The 16,928-nt window shown below is 54.2% G+C and overlaps 1 protein-coding gene across 1 annotated transcript; it reads left to right on the top strand.

Moving 5' to 3' along the window:
• The first annotated feature begins 1,501 nt into the window (after positions 1-1,501).
• On the top strand, positions 1,502-13,554 carry PTGES (prostaglandin E synthase). Its single transcript, XM_027556544.1, has 3 exons — positions 1,502-1,770; positions 5,336-5,418; positions 12,908-13,554. The coding sequence occupies exons 1-3, from the start codon at positions 1,642-1,644 to the stop codon at positions 13,155-13,157; spliced, it is 462 nt and encodes a 153-aa protein (XP_027412345.1). The 5' UTR covers positions 1,502-1,641; the 3' UTR covers positions 13,158-13,554.
• The last annotated feature ends 3,374 nt before the right edge of the window (positions 13,555-16,928 follow it).

Below are 16,928 nucleotides of genomic sequence, written 5' to 3'. Positions count from 1 at the left end.
AATATTGGAGTGTGTTGCCATTTCCTCCTCCAGGGATCTTCCCGATCCAGGGATCAAACCCAAGTCTGCTGTGTCTCCTGCACTGCAGGCAGATTCTTCACCTGCTGAGTCATCGAGAAGCCCCCTAGCAAAGCAAGCCACATTGGTAAAACTACAGTGACAAGATCACTGCCTTTGCCAAGGTCCCACCGCACACCTGGGGAGGGGGCTATGGGGAGGGGAGGACACAGCTGGGTGAGGATTTTGAAGCAAGAAATTCAAAGGGCTCACAATCTGTTGATCATCACTGAAGAGCTGACGGATCTTTTGAGAAGTTCCTGTAATGAACAATCAAACCGTTTGCCTGGGAATTTCCTGGAAAACTAAAATGATACTAAAAGACAGTAGAAGAGTACGCTAGTTTCCTATGGCTCCTGTGATAAATTACCTGAAATTTAGTGGCATAAAACAACACACATGTGTTATCTCACAGTCTGGAGGCCAAAGGCCCAAAATCAATCTCGGTAGGCTACAGTTACGGGATCCACAAGGCTGGTTCCTTCTAGAAGCTCCAGGGGAGACTTCTTCTCCCAGTCTTGTCCAGCTCCTAGAGGCTGCGTTCTCTGGCTCGTCTTCCCTTCACCTTTGAGGCTAGCAGTGGAGTATCTTCTCTCCTCTGACCTCTGCTTCTGTCTTCACAGCTTTCTCCCCTAATTCTATGGCCTCTCTTTTAGGAGGACACTTCTTTTTATTGATTTATTTTCATTTTTGGCTGTGCTGAGTCTTCACTGTTGAGCAGGCTTTTCTCGAGCTGGGGCTCCTCTCTAGTTGCAGTGTGTGGGCTTCTCTTCTTGGGGAGCACAGGCTCTGGAGCACAGGCTCAGTAGTTGAGGGGCATGGGCTTAGTTGCTCCACAGCATGGGATCTTCCTGAATGAGGGATCCAACCCGTGTCTCTTGCATTGGCAGGTGGATTCTTTACCACTGAGCCACCAGGGAAGCACAGGAGGACTCTTCTGATTCAACTGGATTCACGGAGAATCCAGGAAAATCTCCCCATTTTAGGACCTTATCTTACTCCCTGCAAAGCCCCTTGGCCATGTTCTCTAACATACACACCCGCTCTGAGGATGGAGATTGGACATCATTGGGAGTGGGGAGAGGTGGGGAGGGGCACACTATTCAACAAAGTCATATTAGTGTCCTTAGGCTGTGGTTCAAGTGTCCAGGCTGAACGTGGGAGCAGAGAGTTCGGATCTCAAGCCCACTCCCTGCCGTGACCCTCAGGGAAGCCCGGGTTAGTGAATCTACCACCCCGTGGAGGTCAGGGCACGCTCCTGGCTTTGTTGCACCCCCTGGCAGGCAGGAAGGGCCACGCAACCCTCCAATTCCTAGATCGAGGAAACAGACTAGAAAGCGTTTAAGGATTTGCCCTGGAGGGGTGGGGCGGGGCTAAAGGCCCAGTAGGGACACCCCTCACCCACAAACCCCCCACGGTGACTGCTTCTTCCAAAACCCGAGAGCCTTTGGCTGGGAGTGGGCGGGTGCAGAGTACAGACAAGCCTCCCTGCGCTCTCCTCTCCCCTCCCCTCCTTGCTCCAGGAGACATACGCGCCCGAGCTCTCTTTCCCTAGCCGCCGCCGCCGCCGCCGCCGCCACCGAGATGCCGCCCTCCGGCCTGGAGCTGATGAACGGCCAGGTGCTCCCCGCCTTCCTGCTCTGCAGCGCGCTGCTGGTCATCAAAATGTACGTGGTGGCCGTCATCACCGGCCAAGTGAGGCTGCGGAAGAAGGTAGGTGCAGCTCTCGGGGACCCCCAGTCCTGCGTGCGTGCGCTCACGTCTCCCGCAGCCGCCGGGAAGGCTGGAGTAGGGGACCCGGCCCCCGGAGTGTGCGGGAGCGGGCTGGGAACGACCTGCCCCTCCCAGCCCTGTGGGATGGCTCCTCTGTGGCCCGCACGTCCTGGTCCCCTGGTTGTTTTGTTTTCATTCGAATTTGCACGTTCTCCTTGCGCAGGGGCCGTGCTCACCTTGGTAGCGCGCCCGTCTCAGTATTGGCGCCGCCTAAGCGAGCATCGGCCTGGTGTTTTAAGAGCGTTTTACCCGCTTGCTGTGTCCCAGGTAAGTTCTCCGCACAGCCAGATTCCCAAGTCCCACTTGAGTTTGCAGGGGGGCTCAGCCTCCCTCTGACTCGGCGGTTTCCCGCACCAGAGAGCTGATATATGGGTGGGATGGAAACCGACCCAACAGGAGCCCCGAGAAACCTTTCAGTGGAAATTCCCGACTGGCCCCCGGCGAGGTCGCTCCCAAACCCACCGCAGCCTTCGCACGGCGGATCTCGGGCCAGGGTCCCCCGGAGTTCGAGAGGAATTTCCCCCACCGATCTGAGTCCCGGAGCCAAAACAACAATAAAGATTGACGCCAAGATCTGAGCGGGTGTGGGGTGAGGCGGGGCTCGAGGAGCCACTGGGCGGGAGGCCAGAGCCCGCGGAAACCTTCCGGCCAAGTTCGCCAGCCATCCTGAGCGCCGCGAGGGATAGTTGATTATCCACCAGATATTTCAGAGAGGAGATGTCCCGGGCCCTGCCCCTTTGCCCAGCTCAAAGGCAAGTCGAGGCTGGATCGGACATCGTCCTGAAGGTGGACGGTGGAGAGGGGGTGGTCTTGCTCAGCCCCGAGTCTCAAGAGGTACAGACGAGACACAAGGCAGGTCAGCTTCCCAGGTGAAGAAACTCCTGGAGCAGAGAGAGACACACTGGTCATCCTGACCTCTCCCTGCCCTGTACCCACCCCATACGCCGGGAAAGCCTCACGGAGTCTTTCTCACAGACTAACTGGGTCCTTCTTGGAGTGAGCGTTAATCCCCATCGTGGTGGGGAGGAGGGGGCCGTATTCAACTTCTGACCCACACCAGAAACGTGGGCTCTGACAGATGACGTTGCCTGTGATGGCAGGGTTTGGATCCAGGTGCCCAGCTCCGGAGCCCACACCCTGCCATGGGGGGATGGCATTATCCCAGGGCCATGCTGCACCCAGAGCTTTCTTTTCACGTGGATTAGGGAAGGAAGAGTCAAACCTGTTGGGGTGCCTTTCTGTCGGGTCAGTAGGGTGTGGCAGAAGGAAACCTCCATTCTGGGCTGTCCCCAGGTTCTCCCAACCCTGTGAATTTCCCTCTCATTCCTGCTCCCTGCGTTCAGGTAGCCAGGGAGGAGCTGGGGGAACTACCCCGTGGGGAGGTGACTCGGGGATGCTCTGGCTCCTCCACCCATTAGCCTGGGGACCGTGGGCAAGTCTGAGAGCTTGATTTCCTCATTTGTAAACTTCAGGGTAGTCACGCAGTACCAGGAGAGTTCAGCACCTGGCACTGAGCAAATGCCCCCACCATTGTTAGTCTTCATTACTTATTAACAACTGGAATTAACATGACCGGACCTAGGTCTCCTGGAGGGCAGTACATCCCAAGGCCTGCCCACCCTGCTCCCCGGTCCCTGCTGGAGGCAGTGCTTCTGCTTCCAATGCCTGCACTGCCATGGCTCCTGGCCTGGCCAACGTGTATCCATGCTGTCTTCAGGGGTGAGCAGCCTCGTGGACTGTGGGCACCTAGGACAGGTGCCCACTGAATGCCAAGACCCCGTGAAAGGTGTCACAGGCCCACAGACTGCATGCAGGGCCATAAGAATCAGTGATTCTGTGACTTAAGGGCCAGCAAAGAGGAATTCCTGTTGGGGGGGCTCTTGATCATGACAGACACTGCATTCATCTCCAGGGTGAAGAGGGCCAGACCCATCGGACAGGATGGGGAGAAAAAAAGCAAGCACTTGGGGACAAACTAGGGGCTCCCCTGCTGGCTCAGATGGTAAAGAATCTGCTGGCAATGCAGGAGACCTGGGTTTGATCCCTGGGTCACGAAGATCCCCTGGAGAAGGGAATGGCAACCCACTCCAGTATTCTTGCCTGGGAAATCCCATGGACAGAGGAGCCTGGTGGGCTGCTGTCCGTGGAGCTGCAAAGTGTTGGACACGACTGAGTGACTAACATGGTGGGGACAGATACTGGAAGCAGCAGGGCCCGTCACTGGATGAGCGATGCAGAAGGCATGCTGCAGAGATTCAAGTCTGCTGAGGGGCTGGTGGGGCGGGCTGGCTGCATGCGCGCAGGCAACGGTGCAGCAGGAGCGATAGGCGTGGACTTCAACGACCTGAGTGTAACTTCAGGTCCCTGCTTTGCAGTGACAATTCCTCAAGCTCCCTCCTGGTGCCAGGCATCGTGCCATGGCATCTCCACTTACCTTCCTTGCTGTTCGTGTGGTAGGTGATCTCAGTGTGATCTGGAGTTCACAGACGAGGAAGCTGAGACCCAGGGAAGTTCAGATACCTGCAGTTGGTTCCCGTGGGGCTGGGTTTCTCAATGGGGCCTGTGGAGTCTCTTTCACTGCTGTCAGTTCAAAGTCTAAATTCTTAGGATGCCACTAGGACCCCTACAACTTGATCTCGGAACTCTGTCCCTTGCTTGTCACTGCTCCAGCCATGCTGGTTTTTTATCCTTCACACATGTTCTTCTTCTGACCCCAGGGCCTTTGCACATGCTGTTCCTGATGCCTTGAATGCTGTTTCTATAACCTCCCATTTTCTGGTTAATGTTGCTGCATCCTTCAAGTCTCAGCTTTACTGTCACTGCCTCAGAGAAGCCTTCTCTGATTCCCAAACTTGGCCAGATCTCCCATGAACATTCTCAAAGCTAACCCTGTCTTCTTTTTCCTTACTCTGACCACCTGATCTTTTCTGGTTCATTGGCAAATCCCTCATTACACTGTGAGCTTCCCAAGAACAGGGATGAGGGAGCCTTTTTCTCACTCTTTTCACGCTGCTATATAAAAAAATACCAGAGACTGGGTGGCCTAGCAACAACAAAAGTTTATTTCTCACAGTTTTAGAGACTGGAAAGTCCAAGGTCAGGGCACCGGCAGGTTCAGTGTCTGGTGAGGGCCCACTTCCTGATTCATAGATGGTGGTCTTTTCGCTGTGTCCTCACACCGCAAAGGGCTAAGGGAGCTCTCTGGAGTCTCTTTTATGAATGTTGATCTCATTCAAGAGAGCTCCACCCTCGTGAACTCATCACCTCCCAAAGGCCTCACCTCCCAACACCATCACACCAGGAGTTAGGTTTTAACACAGGAAATCTGCAGCGACATGAGCATTTAGTTCATAGCAGCCTTGTTCATGATGAGTCGCCAGCGCTCAGCACACAGTAGGAGCTCACGGACACTGCTGAATGGACATGTATGTGACTGCATCGCCACAGACCTAGTCCACTGGGCCGTCCATCTCATGAACAGTAATTCTCAGCTGATGTATTCCAGGCTTTTGCCAACCCCGAGGACGCTCAGAGACATGGAGGCCTCCAGTATTGCCGGAACGACCCAGATGTGGAACGCTGCCTCAGGCAAGTACCCTTGGCACTTGGCGAGATCACAGCCTGCCCTTTCAGACCCTCTTCTGAACATGGGGCGCTTGGAGGATACCCAGGGGCCAAGATCTTCTGCCTTCTGAATCCTCTTAAACAGTCTTCATTTATTCATTGATTTCATTTCTAGTTAAGTATTAGTTAAGAAAAGAAAAGTTAGGGAAAGTATTGTAGTACGTCCTCATGGCTCAGGATGGCAGAGTTAGAAAAGGTTATTCAGTGCGAATTCATTCAGTCTGTGTGTAAGCTCTGACCTGAAGAATCTGCTCTCCAGGGACTCATGGTGTTACTGGTGTCTTATGCATCTTCTTGGAGAAACTTCTCCTGCATTTACAACACGCATGCTGTGCTTTTTCCTCTGTATCCCCAAAGGGTCACCCTTTACCCATTTATTTATACGGTGGGTTTTTTTTAATGTAACAACAGAAATTGTTTCATATCAGCCTATATAGGGGCTTCGTTCATTACATCGGTGCCATAGTATTTATGCCATTTCTCTGTTGAATGGATGGTCTGTAGTTGATCCAACCTCTTCCCCTCTGATGGCATTTAGGCTAAGTCTTTCTCTGTTATGAACAGAGCGCATCCAAACTTCTTTCCTTTGCCTTCGTGTGTACATGTGAACAGACCTGCAGGATGCAATCAAATGGTAAGAAATACTGTCTAATGGTACCTAAATCCACTCCCACCACTGGTGTGTGACATGTGTCTCTATGCTGCTGCCAACTCAGTGGATCCATCTTTGGCTGGATCCCTGTCAACGTGATGGGTGAAAATGCACGTCCCCTTTCACTTTTACGTTGCGTTTTTTTCTCCCTGCCTTTCTTTTTTGGCTGCGCTGGGTCTTTGTTGCTGCTCGTGGGCTTTCTCTAGTTGTGGCTAACCACAGGACCACCAGGGAAGCCCCTTTACTCTGCATTTCCTAGTGAAGATGAACATCTTTTCGTAGGCTTAGCTTTCCCCAGTCAATCCAAAACAGTTTTTTCTTACAGAGATCAGAACTATTCATTGTAGTTTGGGAATAGTGAAAACGTGTAGAGGATAAGGGGGAAAACCACTCACGATTCCAGTCATTGTTGACATGTTCTTCTATCTCCTCTTTGCCATCTGTCTAAGTATTTTCCATAGCATAAGGTATGCACTGTACACCTAATTTGGGGTTCTGCGTTTTTTCAGATAACGTTACTTCATGAACACTTTCCATGTCAGTAGATACTACTCAAAAAGTGATTCTTAAAAAAGAGCTGTGTAGGGAGTTCCCTGGTGGTCTAATGGTTAGGACTTAGTGGTTTCACTGCTGTGGGCTGGGTTCAACTCCTGGTCGGGGAGCTGAGATCCCACCAGCCTCATGGTGCGGCCAAGAAAAGAAAGGGGCTGTGTAAAATTCCATCAGGTGTTAATTTCACATCGCTGGTCTCAGTGGGTATTTTGGCAGTTTCCTCTGCTGTTTTACACCAACAGGCTGGAGAACCAGGAGGAGGCCCTCCCCAGGGATGGGGATTGTCAGTGGAGTGGAATGGGGATGGGAACGATGGGCAGCTTAGACAGGAGGGAGACGGAGACAAACCCTCACATGGTTCTTATCACGTTCCCATGAGTCACAGGCAGAAATGGGTGGGACAAAGCAGTAAAAATAGTAGAGATTCTTTTACTGAAAGAAAGTCAGTGGGGTTTTTCCTTACACTTTTCTTGGCCATTGAAAATGACACGTGTACTTGCGGGTTTTTTTTAAGTTACAGAAATGCATAATATAGAAAGTGAGATTCATTGCTATTTCACCCTTTCTAATGTAACTACGGGCTTCCCTGGTGGCTCAGTGGTAAAGAATCCACCTGCAATGCAGGAGACATGAGTTCAGTCCCTGGGCTGGGAAGATCCCCTGGAGAAGGAAATGGCAACCCACTCCAGTATTCTTGCCTGGAAAATCCCATGGACTGAGGACCCTGGAGGGGCTGCAGTCCGCTGGGTCGCAGAAGAGTTGGATAAAAGAGTTGGATACAACTTAGTGACAACAACAACGTAACTATAGATACAGTCCTTCATATGAGTTCCATCCATCTGTCCGTCCATCTGTTTGTTCATTCCACATTTAATGAGCACTTCCTAAGCATCGGGGGCTTCCCTGGTAGCTCAGCTGGTACAGAATCTGCCCACAATTTGGGAGACCTGAGTTGGAGCTCTGGGTTGGGAAGACCCCCTGGAGAAGGGAAAGGCTACCCACTCCAGTATTCTGGCCTGGAGAATTCCATGGGCTGTATAGTCCATGGGGTCACAATGAGTTAGACACAACTGAGAGACTTTCACTTCACTTCCTAAGTATTACGTACTGTGCTAAGCACTAGTTGTACTTCGGTGAACAAAAGCCTGACCCATCACGATAATCCATATGTGACCCTCACGCCACCTGGTTATGGGGGAGGGAGTGATTAGTAGCAGGGACAGCAGGCTGCCAAGACTGTGTATACCCCGAGCCAGCTCAGAACATCCACCCAGAGGAGTGTTTGTCTTCTCCCAGGGTGTGAGAGTTCTGCGTAGCCAAGCTTACTTGTGGCACAGGAGTATTTACACAGGTTCTGGAGTGCTTTATTTCTACTGCTGTAACCATGCCAGGGAGAGACCACACACCTGCCTGGTGCCAAGACACCGCCAACCCCCTAGCCCCCCCCCACACACACACAATTTAATTTATCTACAGTTGTTGTTTAGTCACTAAGTCATGTCTGACTGTAGCCCACCAGGCTCCTCTGTCTATTGGATTTCCCAGGCAAGAATACTGGAGTAGGTTGCCATTTCCTTCTCCAGGGGATCTTCCTGGCCCAGGGAACAAACTCGTGTCTCTCGCATTGCGGGTGGATTCTTTACCACTTGAGCCACCAGAGAAGCCCCTATCGTCTACTTTTCGAATGCTCAAATGGCTGAAAGTCAGTTCAGCACTTTTTGAGCACCTCTTATCTAATAATGCTTTTTATAATTCTGTGAGTGTTTATTGGGGACCTTCCATGGACTGGTATTTACTGAGACTTACTATGCCAGACTCAGGGGCTCCTGGGCCCCCAGGGCTCCTCCTCCTGACTTCACAAAGCATCATGAAACCTCAAGGGTACAGAGAACCACACATCCTGCCATCTGCTACTGGAGAACTGGCTGGAACGTGATGGGAGATGCCCTGGAAGCAAATGTGGGTTAAATATTAGACCAGGGTTTTAGTGCAGCCAGGGCCACCTTCTACACAAACAGGAAAACACTTAGGCCCTGGTTCTTAGAGCACAGATCTGCCTTGTGGGTGAGTGTAGGCTGGAGCCCAAAAGTGAACCCCACTCTGGGGGAAGTCGGAAAACAGATTTCAAGGAAAGTTTTGAAACCCAGGCTCATCCTTTTAGTGATTCCCTATTAAGTTTCTCCAGTTTTCCTGGTAGCTGAGCTGGTAAAGAATCCACCAGCAATGCAGGAGAGTCCAGTTTGTTTCCTGGGTCGGGAAGCTCCCCCTACAGAAGGGATAGGCTACCCACTCCAGTATTCTTGAGCTTCCCTGGTGGCTCAGATAGTAGAGAAGCTGCCTGCAATGCAGGAGACCTGGGTTCGATCCCTGAGTCAGGAAGATCCCCTGGAGAAGGGATAGGCTACCCACTCCAGTATTCTTGAGCTTCCCTGGTGGCTCAGATAGTAGAGAAGCTGCCTGCAATGCAGGAGACCTGGGTTCGATCCCTGAGTCAGGAAGATCCCCTGGAGAAGGGATAGGCTACCCACTCCAGTATTCTTGAGCTTCCCTGGTGGCTCAGATAGTAGAGAAGCTGCCTGCAATGCAGGAGACCTGGGTTCGATCCCTGGGTCAGGAAGATCCCCTGGAGAAGGGACAGGCTACCCACTCCAGTATTCTTGGGCTTCCCTGGTGGCTCAGATAGTAGAGAAGCTGCCTGCAATGCAGGAGACCTGGGTTCGATCCCTGAGTCAGGAAGATCCCCTGGAGAAGGGATAGGCTACCCACTCCAGTATTCTTGAGCTTCCCTGGTGGCTCAGATAGTAGAGAAGCTGCCTGCAATGCAGGAGACCTGGGTTCGATCCCTGGGTCAGGAAGATCCCCTGGAGAAGGGACAGGCTACCCACTCCAGTATTCTTGGGCTTCCCTGGTGGCTCAGATGGTAAAGAATCCACCTGCAGTGTGGGAGACCTGGGTTGGATCCCTGGGTTGGGAAGATCTCCTGGAGAAGGGACAGGCTACCCACTCCAGTATTCTTGGGCTTCCCTGGTGGCTCAGATGGTAAGAATCCACCTGCAGTGTGGGAGACCTGGGTTGGATCCCTGGGTTGGGAAGATCTCCTGGAGGAGGGCATGGCACCCCACTGTAGTAGCTATAGAGGAGGAAGCTGGTCTGCCAAGGCCACATCGCTCATGATGGCTAAGCTGCCATTGAGCCCAGGCTGTCAGATATGGGCTCTGCCCTCCTTGCAAGAATGCAGTTTAACTCTATTTTATACCTGCCTTTAAAACTAAGCAGTCTTTACCTTGTATCAAACCTGACTTCTAAGAAATCATCTGTGTGGATAGAGAGCGGGCCTGACATAAAAGGAGAGAGCTGGCTGGCTGGCTGCCAGCTGCCGTCCCTGCCCAGGAGGGGCGGGGCAGGGCGGAGAGGGGGATAGGGCCCTCTCCCCACCCCTGTCACCTGATGCAGTAAAGTACAGCTAGTGTGGCGATGTCTGGTGAGGGGAAGGGGCCGGCCTGATGCTGCAGGAGGCCATGCAAGTCCAAAGCAGGAAACTGCTTTGAGCGACCTTCACCTTAAAAAAAGTGGTTGTTATTGGAGTGACACGTTTTTGCCCAAGCATCTGTCTGGTACGTGACTCTCTCCATGTCTCTCTGCTCAGATCCTGAGGTGGGAGGAGGGCGTGAGTTACCTTGCCTCATCCAGCTGATTTCCCCACGTCTCCTCCATCCTTACCACTTGTGGCTTTGCCAGGGCCCTGCTGTGGTATTCATTGTACCAGAGGGAGGAGGATGGGAGACTGGGGACCCCAGGGGCTGAAGGTCAGAGCTGAGGGGCTTTATCAGCTCCCAGACGCCTCTGCTCCCTCAAAGGTGACCCCCTGAATCCTCTAGTCCCGAATGCGGGGGCCAAGAGGTGGGGCCGCTCCTCCCATCCTTATGCCTCCTCCCCACCCTGTGTCCCCTGATTTTGTTTTCTCACCTGTGCTTGGGGTTTGGCCAAGGATCCTCTCAACAGCTTTCTGAGAAGTGACTCACTCTTAAAGTGTAAATACCTCTTTTAAGGAGAAGTGTCTGAATGAATGGGTATCACATGCTAGTTATGCTTTTCCTGAAACTTTCCCAGAAACGTCCAGGATGACAAAAATACTCCCGGCTGGCACCATTTCGTGAGTCACCTGTGGGAGGCAGACCATATTCTGGGACATACAGACTTCACATGAAATAGGTTCTCCGAGGTGTGTGTAGGGAGGTTGCTGTTACACAGCTCTTTCTCCATAGCATGGGATGATTTTAGAGCCACAGTTGCTGCCTCTTCCCAGATAACATAAGGGACTTGCTCGATTGATTAAGGAACTGGAGTGGCCCCCATCCTCAGTTTCCCTCCCACTTTGTCCCTGAAGCCAAGACCCAGCCGGCTTCTTTCACCTGGGCATCCAGCTGTATTTCCCCCAGCTGGTGAGACTGGCCCTGCTATAGACTTGTGCTCCCTGGGGCTGGATTCCAAGGTCGGGCTCTGTGAGATAAGGAGAAGGAAGACTCTTGTTTGGTCCAGGATATGGGGACAGAGACTCCAACTGCTGTGTCCCAAGTTTGACCTAAGAAAGATCCAGGCCCTGATGGGTTTATGGGAGCTTTTGTACATCCAGATTGAATTCCAGACCCTTTACCCTGCTTCCTGAGGGCTTTCTCCCCCACTTATCTTGATCCTGCCTCACTCCCTCTTATGACCGCATTCCAGACACGTGTGGAATGCTCACTTACTAAGCCTTGAACACACTCTGACCATTCCCACCTCAGGGCCTTTGCACATGCCCATCCTTCTCCCTGGAGAGTTCATTCCTGCACAGATGGCCCCTCATTTTTCAGGCTTTACCAAAATGTCTCTTTCCCTGACCACACCCACCACTAGTGGGTGCAGAGACCCCTGTAGCCCTGGGTTGCAGAGTGCTGCTCTTCCCCACCCTGCCCAATTCCGAGCATCCACATACCATAGCCCTTGGCTGAGACTCTCCTTGCAAGAGTGGGATGAAAGAGCAGGACCACAGCAGGTTCCCACTTAGGGGCTGTTGGGCTGGGCCTGGCTTGCTGGTGCAACCTTGGTGAAACCTTCCCGCTGAAAGGCTTGAAGAAGGGGCTTCACTTCCAGCAGCATCTCCATGCCTCACACATGTGGCCTTTCCTCAGGGGAGGTCATGGCTCGGGCACTGTGTTCCTGTTTATCTGGCCTCCAACATGCCATCTCTGACTTCGGTCTCTTGCTCAGTCTCTAATTTATGGGACTCGACCTCCCTCCGCAGAGGAAGCTGCCCATTAGCAGGAGTCATGGAAAATGTAAACCAACTCTTAGCAGAAGTGGATGAGTTTTCTTTGTTGGTCATTTTTTTGGCCGGGTGATACACAGCCACCCCCACGCTCACTCCCATCACCGCACATATACACACACTTGATCATTTTAAAGAAAGAAAGAAGCAGGGTAGCACAGAGGAAACAGCATCACTACTGCCCAGCGATTGGCTGGCTCCGTGAGTGGAAGTTGTTACTGTTATTCCTGAATCCCTGAGAGGAGGAAGGGTTTGCTTAGACTTAGGGGCAGAAGAAGACAGAGCCAGGCGTGGATGTCAGACGTGTGCTCTTAGCCCGTCCTACTGGGGAGGGTCCAGGAACCTGCATTCAGAAGGAAGCGGCCTCAGAAAAGCCCTGCCTTGGGGAGGTACCCAGCATGGGCTGGGGAGTTCCCTGGTAGTCTAGGGGTTAGGATTCAGCACTTTCACCACTGTGTCCTGGGTTCAATTCCTGGTCAGGGAACTGAGATCCCATAAGCCACGTGGTACAGCCAAAATTGAAAAAAAAAAAATGATCAGGGGCTGGAGGCAGACCTAGGCCCTGCCCCAGCTTTCACGCAACCCCACTGAGCCCCACTTTTCCTTGCTGGTGTCCAAGGCCAGAGGGGAGGATGGGGGAGACCATGGCAGGTGCTGGGTCCTGGCGGGCCCTGGGGCTTGGTAGCAGAACCCAAGCGGCAGCCCTTCGTGGCTCCCAGGCCATTAACAGGGCTTCGCTTCCTGAGCTGTTCACAGGCACCAGCTTGGAGTCACGGCCCCCTCTGCCTCTGGGTTACCTCCTTGCCCGGCCTCGATGGACGTCAGTCTGGTATGCCAGAGATGATCCCCGGAGGCGCAGGGCCTTTGAGGGCAGAGGGTCCCAGCACCCAGGACATTCTCAAAGCTTACACCTGGCTGACTGCACCCCTTTGCCTTCTCAGAGCCCACCGGAATGACATGGAGACCATCTACCCCTTCCTGTTCCTGGGCTTTGTCTACTCTTTCCTCGGACCGAACCCCTTCGTCGCCCGGATGCACTTCCTGGTCTTCTTCCTGGGCCGTATGGTACACACCGTGGCATACCTGGGGAAACTGCGGGCGCCCACCCGCTCCCTGGCCTACACCCTGGCCCAGCTCCCCTGCGCCTCCATGGCCCTGCAGATTGTCTGGGAGGCAGCCCGCCACCTGTGACCAGCCGTGGACGCCACCTCGGCCGCCAGACCGCTGGCCACGAGCCAGCGGGGCTGAACCTGGGGGACCGATGGCCCTTTGAGATTGTGACAGGCCCTGGGGCTGGGTTCCTGGCAACTGGCTGAGCACGTGATCTTGGGCCCAGGGGGCCTGTGTGTGTTTCCCCGTGTGTCCCTTGGATTCCTGGGTGAAGCGGCTGATTTGGAACTGTTTAGAGACGGACCGTCACGATTGATAGAAAATTCTTCCACTGTAAAAAACTCTCTCCCTCCCTCCCTCCCTCCCTCCTCCTCCCCAATGCTGGGAAAAGCAAACAGAGACTCAGTTCTGGTTTTGGAACCTAACGACCTTCTGAATCCAGGGATGTAATAAATGAGGACTTCTCACCTCCACTGCAGAGATTCTGGTTCAGCTGGTCGAGAGGGGAGCCTGGGCATCTGCATTTTTGGAAAGCTCCCTTGAGAGTCCCAGTGATGGTGGGGTCTGGGCACCATTGCCAGTTCTCTCTCCCAAAGGGCCCAGGACAGGCAGGGTGTGAATTTCCCTCAGGATGGGAGTTGAGTGGTTGGGGGTGGGGCAAAGAGTCGGACACGACTGATCTGATCTGATCTGTGTGCCTTCGTGCCGCGCTGACACTTCCCTGTGTTCCGGCCACATTCCTTGGCTGTACGTTTCTCTCCTTGGCATAGGTGCTGATTGGGAGGGCCCACCAGGAAGGCTGGCCTTCTCTTCCTGAGGCTTTAGTTGCTCCAAAGCGCTGTCAATCAAGAATGATGGGCTTTGAAGGACCAACGTCTAGAAGAAATGTTCTGGCTCCTTCCGTATTTGTGAGGTTTGAAAACCACTGATGTGCCCCTGGACTTTTGGTCTAAGACTGTGTGGGTTCAGTCATTGAAGTGTCTGACCAGCTCAGCTCCTTGGCTGCTGCTTCCTGGCCGTCCACTGCTGTCCAGGCTGGCCAAGGATCTGGCTCCCTGGACACTTTTGTGGGTTTGTGTCTGGGGCAAACACACAAACACGCCCAGACTAGGGCGTTACACCACGAAGAATGCAAGCAGACTCCTGGGAGACACCCTCTCCACCTCCTGCCACGGGCAAGGAGGAGGGTCACTCAGCCAGCATTTTGGCAGAGGAGGAAACCAAAGCTCAGAGTGGACTCCCTGCAGTGTGGGATCAGCTCTGAACCCAGCTTGTGTCTGGCTCCCAAATCGGCTCTAACCATTGCACCCTCCAGCCTCACTTTCCACAACCACCCCCACCCCCACTCCCAGCACTGCTCCTTTCTTTTAGGATCTGGGGACGCCCCCTCTCACCACCCTGCAGCCCCTGAACTTCTGCCCCGGAGGCTTGCCTAGTAGGGTGCGGCAGGGAGGCGGGCCTCCCTGGGGATCCCAGGCCTCACAAGAATTCTGAGTTAGGCCCGCTTCCGGCCGCGCTGGGAGCTGCCAGTGGGTAACACTGCCCCTTGGTGGTGAGATGAGCCTCTTCAGGAAAAGGGAAAAAGTGAAAGTCGCTCAGTGGAGTCCGACTCTTGCCACCCCATGGACTATACAGTCCATGGAATTCTCTAGGTCAGAATACTGGAGTGGGTAGCCTATCCCTTCTCCAGCGGATCTTCCCGACCCAGAAATCGAACCGGGGTCTCCTGCATTGCAGGCAGATCCTTTACCAACTGAGCTATCAGGGAAGCCCCCAAATATTTATATTATTATTATTATTATTATCAGCTGCGTGGCGTCTTCGTTAAAGTGCATGGGCTTAGCTGTACCACAGCATGTGGGATCTTAGGTCCCGACTAGGGATTAAACCTGTGTTCCCTGCATTGAAAGCATGGAATCTGAATCACTGGACCGTCCCTTCAAGGGCTGCCACTGTACATCTGGGAAACAGGAAGGCACGGTCCCATATGCAGTGCCTGCTGTCTGCTAAGCAGGGGCTGGGAGTGGTGTTCATAACTTTTTTTTCCCACTTGAAGCTTAAACGCATCCCAGGAGGGAGGTATTTCTGCTTTTTGATGAGGAAAGCCTCTGAAAGGAACCGCGACTTGTCCAGCATCCCTGATCTGGGGTAGAACAGAGGCGTGGACCCGGTGTGTGCGCTTGTATTGTTATATTTTCCCTTCTGGGGAAAGGGGCTGAGAAGGCAAAGTACCCAGATGAGGCCCGAGGGAGGAGGGCATCCGACACTCACGAGGAGCGTGTGACCCTGGAAATAGGTGAGGGGGGCTGCCCCTCGGAGCTGCGGGGGCTGCAGCCCCTCGTGGCCTGGCCCCTCAGTCGCTGAGCCGCGACAGTGGGGCTGAGGGGACAGCAGGACATCAGACAGTGACAACTCCGAGCGCTCAGTGCCCTAGTGGGGGGCTGAGCAGTGGGAGCCCCAGGAGGGCCTCTAATCCCTGCTGGGGAGGGGCTTCCTGGAGGAGGTGGCAACTCACCTGTGATGGGGGTAAGTCAGGCTGGGGTTTTTTTTTTTGGCGGGGGGGGGGGTTGTCCAATCAGGCGGAGGAGATTGAGATACAAAGACGGGCAGAGCTCAGCCCTCTGAGGTCAGTGTCTGGGAAGTGGAGAGGAGGTGTGGAAGGGAGGGTGGGAGGGAAGGGAGGATGATGGGGTTTTGATAAACAGTAGGGCTTGGAGGGGAGGAGCTGTGGATGAGGAGGGGAAGGAGGTTAAAGGCGTGAGCGGCAGCGGGGCTCCTTCGAAGCTTTGGAGCCTTGTTGTGGGGTTCCGGGTCAAGCTGGGGACAGGCCGGCGTGGGCTTGGGGATCTGGGTTTGTGTCCTAAGAGGGTCTCGGAGAAGGCGTATAGAGAGAGAGGGCAGTGAAATGAGGTTGACAGCTGGGCAGTGGCCCTTGATCCCCAGCTGGCACAAATGGTGCCCTACCGCTCCTCCAGGAGCTGGGGTGGGGGGGCCAGAAAAGAGGCGCATGCAGCCCAGCAGCATGGAGGGGCCGCCCCAGGGTGCTGTCCAGGGGCAGCTGGCAGGAGCCAGGTGATTTTTCCAGAACAGACCCAACCCTCCAGGACTGGGGAAGGGCTGCGGGCAACCTCCCGACAGCAGCTGCCCCTGTGCCCGCACACCCAAGTGCACGAAAGCCTGTGTCCATCTCCTGGGCAGCAGCGGGTGAGACAGGTGAAGCAGGTGGGGGTCTGCTGACCAGTGCTCAGCCCCACCCCCACCCTGCCCCAGGCCATTCTGGGCACCAGCGCCAGTTGCCCTCAGGCCCCACCTGAGTTCCTCTGACTTCCCTCTCACCCTCCCGTACTCCACCTGCATGTGAGACCCCCACCTTCCTCCTGACCCTGGGAGGGGGGCGGGGCTGGTGGAACAAAGCAGAAGCCTTGCGGAGGGTGGGGCTGTGTGGAGCCTGGGGGCTCTGGAACCACGGCCCAGGGTGCAGGCAAGGACTTTAGGGCACAGTCCGCGCCTGGAGAAACAGGGCTGCCCCTGGTTGGGGCTTGGTGTCTGGGGGGGAATCCTCTCTTCGACTCTGAATCAGGTGAAGGCCCCGAGCAGGGCCAGGATGTCACACAGACCCCAGGATCACAGGGCCCTTGGGCTGCGAGTTGAGGCCGTTGCCTCAAAATGTTGCCAATATGGTTTAATGTGGTAGAACCTTTCCCCCACCCCCCAGTCCCAGGACACACCCATTCTGAGAAAGCCCACGCCAGGTAATGGCTGGTGGGCCCCAACTAGACTCCCCAGTCTTCTAGGAGGCCCCTTGGGGGAACCGCTGGGGCTCCCTCATTTAATGGATTTCGTGGCTCTAGC

The sequence above is a fragment of the Bos indicus x Bos taurus genome, chromosome 11 (genome assembly GCF_003369695.1).
Source record: "Bos indicus x Bos taurus breed Angus x Brahman F1 hybrid chromosome 11, Bos_hybrid_MaternalHap_v2.0, whole genome shotgun sequence".
In the NCBI taxonomy this organism is placed as follows: Eukaryota; Metazoa; Chordata; class Mammalia; order Artiodactyla; family Bovidae; genus Bos; species Bos indicus x Bos taurus.
Note: the sequence above shows the minus strand (reverse complement) of the source record. Positions and strands in the feature narration are given on the sequence as shown.